This window comes from Microcaecilia unicolor, chromosome 4, assembly GCF_901765095.1.
Source record: "Microcaecilia unicolor chromosome 4, aMicUni1.1, whole genome shotgun sequence".
Classification (NCBI taxonomy): domain Eukaryota; kingdom Metazoa; phylum Chordata; class Amphibia; order Gymnophiona; family Siphonopidae; genus Microcaecilia; species Microcaecilia unicolor.
The window spans coordinates 299,722,277-299,739,603 of record NC_044034.1 but is presented as its reverse complement, the minus strand read 5'-3'; the positions used below and the strand labels follow the sequence as shown (position 1 = coordinate 299,739,603).

General features: G+C 40.9%; 1 protein-coding gene across 1 annotated transcript in view; it reads right to left on the bottom strand.

Moving 5' to 3' along the window:
• Nucleotides 1-15,437, bottom strand: part of TACR1 (tachykinin receptor 1) — a 246,212-nt gene extending 230,775 nt beyond the window's left edge. Inside the window, exons 1-2 of the mRNA XM_030201806.1 lie at nucleotides 14,907-15,437; nucleotides 14,048-14,499 (exon numbers count right to left, since the gene is read on the bottom strand). Of these exons, the coding sequence (XP_030057666.1) occupies nucleotides 14,048-14,466 (419 nt within the window). The 5' untranslated portion in view covers nucleotides 14,467-14,499; nucleotides 14,907-15,437. The remainder of the gene's footprint in view (nucleotides 1-14,047; nucleotides 14,500-14,906) is intronic.
• Nucleotides 15,438-17,327: the final 1,890 nt, after the last annotated feature.

Below are 17,327 nucleotides of genomic sequence, written 5' to 3'. Positions count from 1 at the left end.
TTACACTCCAGTCTATCCAAATCTATTCAGTTACAATCAGGGCATAGACCGTGGAAGTCTGCCCAGCACCAGTTTTGCTTCCCAATTACCAGTGTCGTCACCCAATCATAGATCCATGCCTTCTAAACAGGATTCCTTTGTGTTTATCCCACGTATGTTTGAATTCCATTACCGTTTTCATCTCCACTACCTCCCGCGAGAGGTCATTCCATGTTTCTACCACCCTTTCCACGAAACAATACTTCCTGACATTCTTGTGCAACTGGATACTTATGCTATATGTTTGATTTTCAATAAAAATAAAAGTTTAAAAAGGGTCTTGGGATGATCCAGGAAACTACAGACTGGTTATCCTGATATCAGTGCTGAGCAAAATGATAGAAACTATTGTAAAGAACAAAATTACTGAACACACAGACAAATATGGTTTAATGGGACAGAGTCAACATGGATTTAGCTAAGGTAAAGTTTGCATAAGTAATCTGCTACATTTTTGAAAGCATGAATAAACACGTGAATAAAGGTGATCTAGTTGTTGATAATGTATCTAGAAAGTATTTGATAGAGTCCCTTGTGAGAGAATCCAGAGGAAACTAAAAAGCCATTAGATAGGAAGCAGTGTGTTAAAAGACAGAAAACAGAGAGTTGAGTTAAATGGCCAGTTCTTTAAATGGAGGAAGAAGAATAGTGGAGTAAGTCAAGGATCTGTACTGGGACCTGTGCATTTTAACATATTTATTGATGATCTGGAAATGAGAACAATGACTGACATGATCAGATATGGAGATGACACATTATTCAAAGTTGTTAAATCACATGTGGATTGTAAGAAATAGCAGGCGGACCTTGTGAGACTGCGAGAAAGGGCATATAAATGACAAATAAAATTTAATGTGGACAAGCACAAAGTGATGCACGTAGGGAAGAATAACTCATATTATAGCTACACTAGGTTTGACATTATCACCCAGGAAAAGGATCTAAAACATGTTGAAATCCACTGCTCAATGTGTTGTGGCAGCCAAGAAAGCAAACAGAATATTAGGAGTTATTAGGAAAGGAATAGAGAATAAAACAAGAAAATATCACAGTGCCTCTGCATTGTTCAATTGTGTTACCATACCACATGTTGAAAATTGTGTGCAATTCTGATCACCACATCTCAAAAAAGATATAGTCGAATTTGAAAAGGTACAGAGAAGGGTGATCAACATGATACAGGGCAGCGGAGTCCTTAAGATTTGTTGCCCTGGGCCTGGCTTTGTCTCTCAGCAGCCCTGACTAACCTCCTATTTCCATAAACGTGCACCCAACTTTACACTTAGTGTGTTTATTCATATGCACAAGTTATAATAGGAGCATAACTTTATTGATTAATGAGCTGCTAATTGGCATTAAAAATCAATTATTGGCTATAATTGGTGTTAATTGCCACTAATTAGCTATTCTGTGTGTAGCTGCCATAAGTTGGTATTTTATAAACTGCACACACAAAATCCAACGCTTGAAAGTGCAGGGGAGTGTGGACCTGGGAGAGGCATGGGCAGGTCAAGGGCATACCCAGCTGTTGTGCATACAGGTGTTAGAATACTAGCAGTTATGCATCTAACTGCCAGGAAAGGGAAGGGAGTTGATAGAATCAAATTGGTTTACACATTATTATATTTTCTACCTGGGGCAATGGAGGGTTAAGTAACTTGCACAGTGTCATAAGGAGGTGCACTGGCCACTCCTCCACTCCTAACAGTATCCAAGCGTGAGCATTTGTAGACTTACTCTAGTACTCTACGTTGGCAATTGCATGCTCAATTCCTGATGTATAATTCATGCTTAGCATATATCATGTCAGTGACTAACTTTAGGCTATCTATAGAGAATTACCCCCTAAATTCATCCCCTGCTCCCTGTTATTATTGGAACAGCTTGCTAGGTATAAAGTAGTCATTGCTGCCAAAGAAATCTAAATGGTATCTGTGAATACAATATACCAAGTTTGTTATTGAGCCTCCCCCCCCCCCCCCCACCCCACATCAAGAGAAGGGTGACTGGACAGGGCCACGTGTAAGCAATTTATCCAGTGAAGAGCTGGGAATTGCCAGAAACTTTCTGGTACTGTGTGAGCCAGTTGCACTTGAGAAGCCTAGCAAATAGATTTAGAGATTTGAATATGTTGTTCATGTAGTCTTAACATTTTATTGTGCTGGGCTGCTGCATTTTGGGAATGGATGAACAAATACCCCCAAGAAGGAAGAAGCACTAGCAGCAAAGCCAGCCTGCTAAATTACCCAAAGGAAGTACAGTGTAGGTCCGGTTAGCAGATCAGTGACTCCTCGGACAGGTGGGTGGGCTAACAGGACTCACCTGCTGACAGCTGCAGTTTACTGAGGGACCCTTTTACTAAAGGGTTGGCGCATGGTAACAGGCTTATGCGCCAATCCAGAAATGGCGCCATTTCCAGTGCTACAAAAATATTTTCTATTTTTGTAGCGCTGGTGCTTACCTGGCAGTAATCGGGCAGCGTTACCGCCAGGTTAGTGCAGGAGCTCTTTCCACCGCCTCAATGGATGGCAATAGGTGCTCCCCCCAGAAATGGCCACGCGGCAAGTGGTTTACTTACTATACGGCCATTTCTTTTTCAGAAAAAAAGACAGCCTTTTACCTGCTGCGGTAAAAGGGTGCCTCAGTGTGTATCAAAAACACATGCTGATGCTAATGCAGGTCCCCTTTTACTGCAGCTTAGTAAAAGGACCCCTGAGACAGGTAAAGCCAAAGCTGCCTTCTCCAGGCAACCTTGGTATATTGGCCCAGGAACTGAATCAGGAATCTAAAGCATTCAAACCAAAAGCAAGATAATAAGCAATGATCTGTTTGATATGTTAAGTTCTGTCATTTTCTAAGTAAGGCTGCATGATGGCAGTGAGCCATGCCTTTCACCCTCCGACAATATTCCCTCCCCCTTATAAATCTGAAGGGTCTTGTGATGATAAAATTACTGTCATACACAAGGCAACCTGTCAGGGTAACACTGTATAAGGAAATCCTCAAAATAAAAGTTAGGTGAGGGGGATTGGGTCAGTCCCAGATTTTCAACTTCTATTTCACAGTCTTTCCTATTGTAATTTCCTGATTTTTTTTTTTTTTGGGGGGGGGGGGGTGAGGAACAAGCTCCTTTGACCACAATTTAAGATTGTCATTGTACTTGCAAGAAAACACTCTTTACTTCTAGCTGTCCTGTTCACAAATCCTTATGAGACACTTGCATACTGCACAGAGGAAATAGATTACAAAGCTCAGGATGCCCTGTGCCTGTGTCATTGATATAAGGATTGCCTTCTTGGAACACATATATGAACCAGAGCTTTGTAATGCAATTTCTACTGTTGATGTCAGAGATTGTGTTCACAAAGCAGATACACATTAGAATTGACAAAACAACCATAAATAGGCATCTCAGAAATAATTTGTACACTGATGCTTGTCCAAGAAACAAAATTTGCTAAAATAAAATCAGCAAAATGACTGAATACTCTACCTTGACTAAGCACCATAAAGACTTATTTAGCCTGGGGATTGCAAAAATTAATGAAGTGCTGTATTTAAATTCCTCTGTGCTTGAGTAAAATGTTAGCATATTATATGTTAGCATGTTAAAATGTCCAGATCAGCAACTGCATGCTGACACATTTGTCGTGTGTTATCTGATATCATGGAATGTCTCAGATATTGAAAATGCATTTCTTTCCTACTAAAAATCATATATTTTTAGACTGACCATAATCGGAGCCAGACAATTTCCTTACAGCCTCTCAGAGCTAGTTTTAGCCAAGTTGGTACACAAATGTGCTGACCACACCAGATTGATATCCTGTGGCTTTACTAGAAAGATTAGGGAAAAAGTGCTCTAAAAAGGGAAGGAAAGGGATTTAGGATTTATTTATTTATTTATTGCATTTGTATCCCACATTATCCCACCTCTTTACAGGCTCAATGTGGCTTACAATTCATTGTGGATATTGGGAATAGAACATAGAAAATATACATTTGGTTTATAGAGAGTTTGGGTTACATGGTGGTGAAGTACATGGTTGTATTATAGCAAAAGACGTTATAAGACATTCCTATCTATATTAGAGATTGTGCAGTTACTCGTGTTGATCTTAGTGATATATCTTTTCGAAGAGATAGGTTTTCAGTAGTTTGCGGAAATTGGCCAGTTCATGGACCGTTTTCAGGTTGCGTGGTAGGGCGTTCCATAGCTGCGTGCCCATATAGGAGAAGGTGGACGCATGCAACAATTTGTATTTCAAACCTTTACAATTGGGAGGATGAAGATTGAGGAATATGCGAGAAGATTTTATTGCGTTCCTATGAGGTAGGTCTATTAGGTCTGACATGTAGGCTGGGGCTTCTCCATGGATAATCTTGTGGACTAGGGTACAAAGTTTGAACGTGATGCGTTCTTTAAGTGGGAGCCAGTGTAGTTTTTCTCATAGTGGTGTCGCGCATTCATATTTTCGTTTACCGAATATTAATCTGGCTGCTGTGTTCTGGGCTGTCTGGAGTTTTATACTTTTTTTTTTGGTAACTCAAGCAGAGATATAGGAGGTATTTTCCCATTTCCAGAAGGCTTACACAGAGGCAAAGAAGTGTTAAATAACTTGTCTAAAATCACAAGGATTGGTAGTGAGATTTGATCTTCATTTCCCTTGTTCTCAGGCCTACTACTGCTAACCATTTTTTTTGTTACATTTGTACCTTGTGCTTTCCCACTCATGGCAGGCTCAATGTGGCTTACATGGGGCAATGGAGGATTAAGTGACTTGCCCAAAATCACAAGGAGCTGCCTGTGCCTGAGGTGGGACTTGAACTCAGTTCCTCAAGACCAAAGTCTACCACCCTAACCACTAGGCCACTCCTCCACTCACATGCTTACTCCTCCACATGCTTCATGTCTAAAGAGTTGCAAATGCTTAGTATGTACATTACATTTTTTTGTTCCTAAATTGTATTTGGAGGGAAAGCTTAGTTCAATCATTTTCCATGAAAAGCAACAATATATCAGCTTAGCTGAACTTGTACAAGAGTGGTGAACAGATTCAAGGAAGACCCCTATCTGCCTAATCATTCACCCAGGGTTATGGAAAATCTTTATAAACCTTCCTCATTTTGTTTTTTTTTTATATACTTAGCTTACACCTTTTATTTTCAGTAGTAGGTCAAGGTGATTTACATTAAGGTATTTTAACCTTGGAACTGGGACTAACTCGCCAGTGCCATCTTATTACACCATTCCCTGCTATTTCTCCTCTTAGCCAATACCCTTTACTTAACACACATTTAGCAGCTATTTCCATGTTATTGCAAATAACTCCACAGCACACTTTTTCAAAATAAACATTAGGCTGCAGCTTTCTTTATTAACAACATTTAAACGTGCAACCTCAATTCAGAATAGTAACACCCTCGAGCTACAGTTAGCATGTTCAGGTATACCCAACTCCCCCGCTGCTCACCTTGTCAGCTGAGCAGACAGTCCATTTCTAATCCATCACCACCGATCTCCTCCTTTCAGCTGTGCCTTGTCAAGAAGAGCACTGATGTAGGCATGGGCCACCATGTCCGCTAACCGGGTCTTACGACCCACTCAGATTATCCAGTCTTGCCATTGCCTTCAATTATGGCTCATCTCCCCATGAGCTACAACCCCTGTAGCTCAGGTGTCCACCACTGTGACAACCGAAGTCCAACACCACCAAAATAACCAGCCCGATCTCAAGGAGGTTTTATAACAGGTGACAGCATGACATGAAAAAATTCAAGCCATCTCCCCCATGCACCCTCCATATTGTGTGACCCCATACATACGCAGACGTTATTAAAAACAATCACAATTTGTGAGGTTTATAACTGCTTGTGTGTGCTTTTTAACAGCTTTTTTATTTATTTGAAAGCTTCCCATATGTAACCTGAGGTTTTTTTTTTAACCTGGGGGGGAGGGTCCAGGGGCATGATCCATGGTCCTGCTATGGGTGTGGCTGCTCCAGAGTGGCAGACTTATGTTTGGAGCCATGGAAGGCTTGATTTTTATAGGGGGCAGCTTTAAGAAAGCCTGAGCCTTGAAGTTGAGTTGCGGGGACTCTTGTGGATCCAAAAACAAGTCTGCCGCTTCAGAGTGTCAACACCCATGGCAGGATCGTGGCTCACCCCCCTGAACCCCCCCCCCCCCCCATGTAAAAAAAAATCCCTCGGGTTACATATGGGAAACTTTCAAATAAAAAAGCGGTCAAATTTAAAGAAAAAAAACACACACATAAGCAGTCATAAACCCCACAAGTTTGCTATTGTTTTTGATAGCATCTTCTAGTGTTTGGGGGGGGGGGGGGGGGTCACACAATATGACAGCAAGCTCCATCTACTGGATTCAGCCCACAGAATGGACCAGAGAGGCTCATGCCTCCTGTCAAAAAACCTCCTTGATACTAACCCACATGTCTAACAAATCGAAAAAAAGAGGGTGGGCAGGAGTGTAAGACGCCTGTGAGGAGCAGGAATGCCCTGATCCACGGAGGGGGCTACTACTTATAACCCGTCACTAGCTTGACCCTCTCTCCATCCTTATCCAGTCCCCCTCAGGAGGGCCTACAGGAAATTATATTATACTTTAAATGGCCCATTTAGATTAGTCCCTCTGCCTGCCTTCACAACCCCCTGATGAGCCCCTAAACTAATCCTGGCCAGCCCATGGCCAGCAAGCCCAGTTTGTGGTTAATGAGGGCCCAGCAAGACTAGCTTTTGGGCTTGTTTCTTCTGTCCCTAGAGGGTTTGCAGTCTAAGGGGTCCTTTTACTAAAGTGTGTTAAGCAGTTAAAGGGGAATTCTGTATAGGGCTCCAGGATGATGCAGTCTAAGCATGAATTCTATAAAGGCAGTTCTGCATGGGACTGTCTTTATAGAACACTAGCTTAAGTCTTTTTCATGCCTAACTATAAAACAAAATGGAGAAAATATCTCTTCACTCAATGTGTAATTAAAGTCTGGAATTTGTTGCCAGAGTATGTGGTAAAAGCAGTTAACTTAGCGGGGTTTTAAAAAGGTTTGGATAACTTCCTAAAAAAGAAAAGTCCATAAACCATTATTAAGATGGGGAAAATCCACTGCTTATTTCTAGGATAAAAACAAAAAAACCTTAATGGCTTGGATAACTCCTAATAAAGTTAGGCTACTAAAATATACTGGTAGGAGAAAATCAATCAAAATATTCACAATCGGCAACCAGGTGGAGTCTCATATCTTTTGCACGAATGTTCACATCACTCCCTTGGTGACTCTATTACCGTGCATAGGTTTTAATCATCGACTAAAGCCACCTCCACCCTAATATTGTGAAATCTTAAACTTGACGTACCCACAATTACAAACTTATGTGAATATATATCAAATGTATCAAATATACTAAAGACACTTAGCTTCTGGAGCGATTAACTCCCTAGTTCAGACTCAGTGTGTAGAGGCCCCGACAGTGCCTGTTTCCCAGAAGAAGCACAGCGAAACAGGCACTGTCGGGGCCTCTACACACTGAGTCTGAACTAGGGAGTTAATCGCTCCAGAAGCTAAGTGTCTTTAGTATATTTGATACATTTGATATATATTCACATAAGTTTGTAATTGTGGGTATGTCAAGTTTAAGATTTCACAATATTAGGGTGGAGGTGGCTTTAGTCGATGATTAAAACCTATGCACGGTAATAGAGTCACCAAGGGAGTGATGTGAACATTCGTGCAAAAGATATGAGACTCCACCTGGTTGCCGATTGTGAATATTTTGATTGATTTTCTCCTACCAGTATATTTTAGTAGCCTATTTCTAGGATAAGCAGCATAAAGTGTATTGTACTGTTTTGGGATCTTGCCAGGTACTTGTAACCCGGATTGGCCACTGTTGGAAACAGGATGCTGGGCTTGATGGACCTTCGGTCTGTCCCAGTATGGCAACACTTATGTTCTTCCGTTCTAACTTTAGGTTAGCGAATTAGCTCATTATGTTCCTGCACAAGCATGGTAACTGTTATCATGGTGGCACAACAGCACATGCTAATTTGTGCATTTACCCCCAAATTCTATAAATGGTGCCTTAAGTTGTGCATGGTAATTTGGCCACACAGCCAAATTGCACGCACAACTTAATTGAGTAACCAGCCAATCAATGTCAATAATTGGTACTTAATAACCAATTAGTGGTACTAATTGACTAATTATAATTTACACACACAACATTCTAGGAGTATTCTATAACATGTTGCGCATACATTCTAATGCATGCAGCTGAAAAGAGGGCATGGCCATGGGCATAGAATAAGCGGGTCGTGGGCATTTCAGAAAACTATATGCACTATTATAAAATACATCCAATCTACGTCTCAGGCGCAGGAATTTAAGCCTGGTTTTAGGTGGCCTAAATGAGTGCACCTAAATTTTTGTTGCAAGAACGGCACATGCGAATATTCTATAAACTACATCTAACTTTAGGCGTAGTTTATAGAATTGTGCTAAGCGCATGGTTTTTCAGCAGCAGTTTTTCAAGTGCCATTTATATTTGGCCCTAAGTGCATAATGTGTTAGGAGACAAGAAATGGGTGGGTTATGGGCAGAGAATAGGGGTGGACAGCACACTATAGTGCACTGTCACTTTTGAGAAGTCTTAATGTACAGTTAAAAAAAACCCCACTTCATTGTGGTAACTGCAGAGAATAGCCGTTCTCTTAAGGTTAGAGTAGCAGACTTGGAGGAGCTGAGGGAGACAGAGAGGTACATAGAGGAGATCTTCAGGGACCTTGTAGAGAAGTCCCGCCTCCTGTATGGCAGCCCCTACTGCCTTGGAGGAAGGGGGTCTCCTAGAAGGAGAGCATCACCCTGGTGAAGTAGGAAGGACCTGCCCACCAGGGGATGCACTATCCTCTCACACCGAGAATATGTCTCCAAGAACTTCTGCCCAGGTGGGAAGGGTTCAGACAGCTGTTGTAGTTGGTGATTCAATCATTAGGCATGTAGATAGCTGTGTGGCTGGTGGGTGTGAGGATCCCTTGGTCACTTGCCTGCCTGGTGCGAAGGTAATGGACCTCACTCTTCACCTAGACAGGATTTTAGATAGTAATGCGGAGCAGCCGGGTGTCTTGGTATATGTGGGTACCAAAGACATAGGAAAATGTGGGAGGGAGGTTCTGGAAGCCAAATTTAGGCTCTAGGTAGAAAGCTGAAGTTCAGATCCTCCAGGGTAGCTTTTTCAGAGATGCTCCCCGTTTCACGTGAAGGACAGAAAAGACAGACAGAACTCCAAAGTCTCAATGTGTGGTTGAGACAATGGTGCAGAGATGAGGGATTTAGATTTATTAGGAACTGGGTGACATTCTGGGAAAGGGGGAGACTGTTCTGAAAGGATGGGCTCCACCTTAACCGGGTTGGAATCAGGATGCTGGTGATAACTTTTAAAAAAGAGAGAGAGCAGCTTTTAAACTAGAATATGGGAGGGGGGAGGGGGAGTCAACAGTAACCCAGGAGTACATGGTTTGGTGTGGAGTATCCTTGAAGGATACTATTGAAACAAGACATTTAGGGAATCCCAGTAGAGAGTTTTCAACAATACTGAAAGTAAGCCAGGTATGTTTAATGAGAGCAGACACAAAAGAGAGGGTAAAACAGCATACAAAATAATACAGAAACAAAAAAGCAACACTGGGCCTTCAGGATTGAGATGATCAAAGTCTCTTGTTTATTAATTGATGGATAGACCCGACACAGGCCATGTTTCGGCGCACTGATCAAAAAATTGTAGGTGGTACTGTCACAGTGACCTTTGATGTGGAATGGAGTCTCAATTGCTCCGAGGGCCTGATCAGCATGGACAACGCTGTCAAATATTTGGCGTTTTTTTAGACAGCGTTGTCCATGCTGATCAGGCTCTCAGAGCAATTGAGACTCCATTCCACATCAAAGGTGCTACACTGTGACAGTACCACCTACAATTTTTTGATCAGGATTAGCTGACCCCTGAGGCAGGCGCCAGTGCGCCGAAACACGGCCCGTGTCGGGTCTATCCGTCAATTAATAAACAAGACACTTTGATCATCTCAATCCCGAAGGCCCAGTGTTGCTTTTTTGTTTCTTCATGTTTAATGACAAAGCAGGATAAAGGATGGACAGTATCCCCTTCAACGTCTAAGCACCTTGTAGATCAAAGGAAAAAAACACAGTTTGAAGTGCTGGCATACAAATGCTAGAAGTCTAAAAAAATAAGATGAGAGAGCTAGAGTATATATCACTAAATGAAGAGGTAGATATAATAGGCATCTCAGAGACTTGGTGGAAAGAGGACAATCTGGGACACTGTGTTAACATGGTACAAATTGTATCACAATGATAGAGAGGATCAAATTGGAGGGGGGGGGGGGGGGTTGAGCTACATGTTAAAGTGGGAATTGAGTCAAATAAAATAAACATTCCACATGAAACAGATAGCAGCGAGAAATCATTATGGATAGAAATTGCATGTTTGAAGGGAAGGAATATTCTTGTAGGGCTATACTATCATCCGCCGGGACAGAACGAAAAGACAGATGAAGAAATGTTTACAGAGATTAGGAAAACTGGCAAATTGAGTAACGCTATAATGATGGATGATTTCAATTACCCCATAATAATGGATGATTTCAATTACTTCAATATTGAATGGATAAATGTTACATCAGGGAGTGCCAGGGAGATAAAATTTCTAGATGTAATAAATGACAGCTTCTTGGAACAACTGGTCCAGGAACTGACACGAGTGGGAGCCATTTTGTAACTGGTCCTTGGTGGCATGCATGGCATAGTGCAAGAAGTGGTGGTGTTGGGTCCCCTGGGAAACAGTGATCATAACATGATCAAGTTTGAGCTACTATCTGGGATAAACCCACAAAGGAAATCTACTGTAGCTGCATTTAATTTTCGAAAGGGCAACTATAATAAAATGAGGAAAATGGTTAAAAAGAAACTAAAAGGATCAGCTGCTAAGATTAGGGCACTAAATCAGGCGTGGACGTTATTCAAAAATACCATCTTGGAAACCCAGATCAGATGCATTCCACATATTTGCAAAGGTAGAAAGAAGAGAAAATGACAGCCAGAATGGTTAAAAGGTGAAGTAAAAGAGGCTATTACAGACAAAAGATTGTCCTTCAAAGAATGGAAAAAGGACCCAAATGAAGAAAATAAGAACATAAGCAGTGGCAAGTCAGATGCAAAGCATTAATAAAGAAGGCTAAAAGAAAATATGAAGAGAAACGTGGCACAGAGGCTAAAACTCACAATAACAACTTTTTCAGGTACATCAGAACCAGAAAACCTGTGAAGACCATGAAGGAGCAAAAAGGGCACTCAGGGAGGACAAAGCCATAGCAGAGAAACTGAATGAATTCTTTGCTTCTGTCTTTATGGAAGAATATGTAAGAGATTTGCCTGTATTGGACTTTTTTTACTCGTTCCAAAAGTACAAAGACTAGGGGACACTCAAGGAAGTTACATGGAAATACTTTTAAACAACAAGCAGGAAATATTTTTTCACTCAACAAATAGTTAAGCTCTGGAACTCTTTGCTGGAGGATGTGGTAACAGTAGTTGGCATATCTGGGTTTAAAAAAAGGTGTGGACAAGTTCCTGGAGGAAAAGTCCATAGTTTGCTGAGACAGACATGGGGAAGCAACTGCTTGCCCCAGGATTGGTAGCATGGAATGTTGCTACTAATTGGATTTCTGCCAGGTACTTGTGACCTGTCTTTGGCCACTGTTTGGAAACAGCGTACTGGGCTAGATGGACCATTGGTCTGAACCAGTTTGGCTACTCTTATGTTCTTATGTACTTACAGAATCTAAGCACCTAAGTCCTATTACAGAATATTAGCATAACCCAGTATTGATGCATCTAACATACAGGCACATATAGTACTTATGGTATAAGTACAAACACCTAAATGTGGCAGCAATATGCATAACTTACAGTATTCTGTGACATCCTTATCTATGTCTGGCCTCTTAAAAATATACGCTATACAAAGTAGGCAGAATAGTGCCTAGGCAGAATGTTGGCATAGGATAGTAATACGAACATTTAAGTACATGTAAATTTTAACCCTAGTTTATAGAATTGTCATGTAAGTGAGTTGCCTGTGATCACAAGGTGTTACAGTGGGATCTGAACTCAGCTTCCCTGTATTTTAGCCCACCGCTCTAACCATTAGGTTACTTCCTATTCAATTTATTGCCCTCTGTTAAATTGTGCCATTTGTTCTCTGTCAGAGTCTTACTTCAAAAACCCTGTTTTCCAGGTGCATGGAAGTATCTTTCTCCTGGTCACACAGTGATTGTTGCATAAGCATAATCAAAACATGCCTTGTTTGAGATTGTCACTGTTATATACAGTGCAGTTCAGTTTTTCTGCCTGTTGGATTCTTTGATTTATATTTTAAAAAATTTTAACAAACCTTCAATAACGTTTGACTTAAGGAAGGCTGGATTCAGGAAAGGTTTCCAAAACTGACCATTCTGAATTTCAGGAGTACAGATGTTACTCAAAATGCTGAGAGAAGTCAGGATTGAATTGCTATTAACTTTGCTGCTCTTTCTGCGATGCTTTAGGAATCAATAGTCATAAATCTGTGAATTTGCCACACAATACAGATGCTATTAATCATTTTGTTAAAAACTGCCAATACATTTTTAAATGGAAAGGGCGCAATGAGCTATCAGTTCACCAATCTGCTTCTGTCAGTGTGTACAATGCTACCTCCAGCACTCTGTACACATGACCAAAGCCCTCACACAGGTTCACTAGTAATCACAGACCATAAATAGGGAATGGCAACAGACATCATATCAGTATCTGTGTCTGACACAAAGGGGAAATGACAGCACATCATCAATTTAATATAAGTATATTCCAGATCGTGAACTGTGTTCACAATTAGGATGTCAGCTGAAGATGGAATCAGAAAACTGATTCAAAATTTTCTCTGCTGAAAAAAATTAGCCTGCATGATTACACACGGGGCAGTGATTAAATGATCTCTGCAGGACCCAGCCCAATAGCTCTGACGTGCACTGCTGTTTTGGAGATCTGGGTTCAATTCCCTAACCTGATCTCTGCCACCACCTGGGCCAGCAGGAGGCAGGAGCAATGGAGGAAGGCAGCCCAATCACCACTTAATGGTAACACCCAACAGTAAATCTCAGGTTGCTCCTGAAGGAGAGATTTCCGTGTCCCCTGTTGAGAACAGTCACTACAATGGTAATAGAAGAAGAGGGAAGGAAGAAACCCGAGGCGGTCACAAATTAAGGCTCATGACACCTCTAACCCAGTGAGGTCCATTTAGGAAACCCAATAAGCACAAGGAACTGAAAGTATAATAAACCTTTGTGGTTTACACAGGGTATGGACATTTAAACAGTGTTCCCTGGGCAGTCATAGATATAACTGAGCACTTCTTCATTATGTAAAAAGCTTTACTGGCTACTGCACTGTATCACTTTAATAATGAAACAGCTCCAACAAAGAAAGGAGGGAGGCTGGAGAGGGCCATATATCCCAGCACTCCACAAGTATTTATTGCTGGCCATAGCCTTAAAATAAAATCAACATATACAAACACCCAGATAATGCACCACACCGACTAGTCCAATAAATTTCTGTTCAGCAGCATCCCTGGAGGAGATTAGAAGAAATAGTACCAGGACAGGTATCCTGTAGATATTACACCCTAAGCTTTGCTAAGGACCAGGAAAATAGAACTGGAAAAACGATTCTAATTCCTCCTGTTACATGGCCATCAGTAAGGCACTTCCTAATATTCATAGAGCCATAAACACAGATTATATGCATGTTTTGGAGCCTGTGTGTGTATATGGACTGTATAAACAATTATTACTCCAGTCTGTCAAGTGATCAGGAAGCACTATTTTAAAAACACTTCAAAAGAAAATTCAAAACAGTGAAAACATAAATGATCAGAATAGTCTGCTCACCTGTCAAGGGCGATCGCCGTCATGGAGTAGATGCTGGCAAACACTGCAGAGATTGGGAAAAAGTTATGGAATTTGCAGTAACCCAGTCCATAATACCAGTCGTTGTGGATCGCGTAGGTGAAATTCACCACAGTATTAAAGGCTGCCATCGAGGCTTCTGCGAAGGCTAAATTCACCAGGAAATAGTTGGTTACCGTTCTCATCCGCTTGTGGGCTAAAATAATCCATATGACAATAATGTTCCCAACCACAGACACTAGAACGATGAAGGAGTAGGCCACAGCCCAGAGGGCTATTTGCCACCCTGGCTGGACAAATTGATTAGCAGCACCTTCTGTGTCATTCAGAGACCTGTTGAAGGATCCGTTGAATGCTGCAACAGTGGTGGAATCCATCTCTGGATTGATAATATTATCCATTGCCCAAGGAAACTGGTTCACTCCACTCAATCTCTGCAAAGCAATGCAATAAAGAGGTATCAGTGGCACAATTAATCAGCAGCCGAATAGGTTCTGCAAGTCCTGGGGGAACTTCTAATACCTATCTGAATAATCACGGGATGCCAGAGCTGAAATGGTGGAATAGTTCATGAAATGGCAATTATGGGATATAATGTAGTGAGTTTATCAACTAACTGGAAACAAAAAAAGCTCTGGTACTTTACACTAAAAGAGAGAAAAAAATTAAAATGGCTTGATTAAGACTTGAAAAAAAATGATTCTAACGCTAAATGGTTTAGTTTCACAGATACTAGCAAAAAACCTATAGTAGCCCGAAGCAGACACCACGGATCGGAATTGCAACAGTGTCCCTCAGATCAGCCACACAAAGTATTCAAAAGTCCATTAAAGAGACTCACCCCGCTGTCAAATCCTCAGCAGACACAAGGTAATGCCAAATGCTGTAGCAGCTTTTCCAGCAAAAGGGGATAAAGAAACTCCAGCTGAGAAGCCGATTTCCCTTCTTCGCTGCAAAATCTCTGCGTGCAGACAGACCCTCTGGAGGTAGCTGCTTGCCCACCATGAACTAGAAAGCGCAAGACAGCACACTGCAGCACAGGACTCCAGCAGACTGGAACAGCCAGCTCCGAAAGCTCGTTACTCTGGGACCTCTACTGCAGCCCAGGAAAGACACGGCGAGCTTTCCCCAGCTCTATGCACACGTTAAAGGGGGGATCTGCAATCTCAGGAAAACATCAAAAGCAGTCACTCCTCCGAAATGCCGTCAGCAACCCAAAGGACAAGGAGGATAGCGGCAAACAGCAGGAGAAAAAGATGAATTAAGCAGCCCAGTCCATAGCTCTTCCTCACTGTGATGATGCCAAAAGCACTTCAAAATACAACACTAGAAAGGGGGGGGGGGGGGGGGGGGGGGGGGGAGAGAAAAAGTATCAGGGTTCCTTCTGGTAAACTCCCTGCAAATTAAAAAATTACACACGCACACACGGGTGTCTCCCAGGTTGAAGAAAAAAAAATACAAATAAATAAAACATACTGAAACTTAACTATGTAAAAAAAAAAAAAACTCTGTGAATCAGTTCACAAACTAAACTATGGTCTATACATTTGCGTTCCTTAAGCCTCCACAGGGGGCATAAGACATTCTGCTTCTGTTTGTTTGTTTTTTAAGGGACATTGCAAATTATTAAACATGCAATGTACCAAATGAGCAAAAGGAATAAGTAAAAACAATAAAGTGTTTCCATTAATCTAGAGGCAAGCAGTGAAAATTAAACAGTGTGGCAAGAGGCTCATATATTTATTTAACCTTGGAGTTCCAAAGTCCAGTATTCAAAATTTCTATCCTAAACAAATTTCAATCTGCCACATGTAATGATGAACTTGTCCAAACCTTTTTCAAACCTAGATACTCTGAATGCCATTACCACAACCTCCAGTAGAGAGTTCCAGAACTTAACTGCTCATTGAGTGAAAAAATATTTCCTCCTAGTTTTAAAAGTATTTCCATGTAATTTCATCGAGTGTCCCCTGGTCTTTGTACTTTTTGAAAGTGTGAAAAATCGATTCACTTTTAACCATTCTACACCACTCAGGATTTTATAGACCTCAATCATATCCCCCTTCAGCCATCTCTTTTCCAAGCTTAAGAGTCCTAACCTCTTTAGCCTTTCATCATATAGGAGAAGTTCCATCCCCTTTATCATTTTGGTCATTCTTCTTTGAACTTATTCCGCTATATCTTTTTTGAGATATAGTGACCAGAATTGAACGCAATACTCAAGGTGAGGTCACACCATGGAGTGATACATCTATTAAGGGATGAAGTGTCCTCTGAAGCAGACTGGTTAATCTACCAATTAAGGATTTAAACTAAAATCATCGGGAGTAGGTGAATAAAGTACCCAGGTAATCAAAATCCCTTGAGCAGGTAAAAAATGAAATACAGTTATAGAAATGAGAAAAAATTGCAATATCTGGAGATCTTTGTATACCAATGCCCATAATGTAAGCCGCACTGAGCCTGCCATGAGTGGGAAAGCGCGGGGTACAAATGTAACAAAAAAAAATACGAGTAATAAGGTTATGGATCTAAAGGCTGTGATGGAAGAGGATGACTTGGATTTAGTGGCGGTCATAGAGACTTAGTTCATGGATAGCTATGATTGGGATATAGTTATACAAGGATATAATCTATTCAGGAAGAACAAGGTAGGAAAAAGGGGCAGAGAAGTGGTGTTATATATTAAAAATAATATTAAATTGTAAGACTTATAGAGTAAGGAAGAAACACTGAGGGTTAATTTGAAAATACAGTGAGACAGAATAATAGAATTCAGTAACATCATGGAAGTAAGTAGATGGATATGTCTCAAACATTTAACAAAGTTGAGATCCACATATATACCCAACTGGGCATTTAAAAGTCTGTCCTATAATAATGCTGCATGTTCAGAAATCATAGCCATAAGTATATACAGTTATTCAAACATTATCACATGCACACACCAGAACAGGCATCCATACACACATTGCAAAAGTAAACAACTTCAACAGAGTACATCCAAAATTTATTTTTTATTTCCCTTTTTCCATCTTCCATAATTCCAGACAGCAGATGTACAGATTGGTAGGACCCAAAGCAGTCCAGTCAGAAACAACACAGTTTATACTTAATTGTTCAACTGCCCTTAGGTTTTGCCTTTGGATTTTAATATCAATAGCATATGCATGTAAGCTCTGGATAAACAAATTAAGACCATCAAAGTTTAAAGCAAATACCTATAATATGTAATACATGGTGGCAATAATGACAGTGTTAG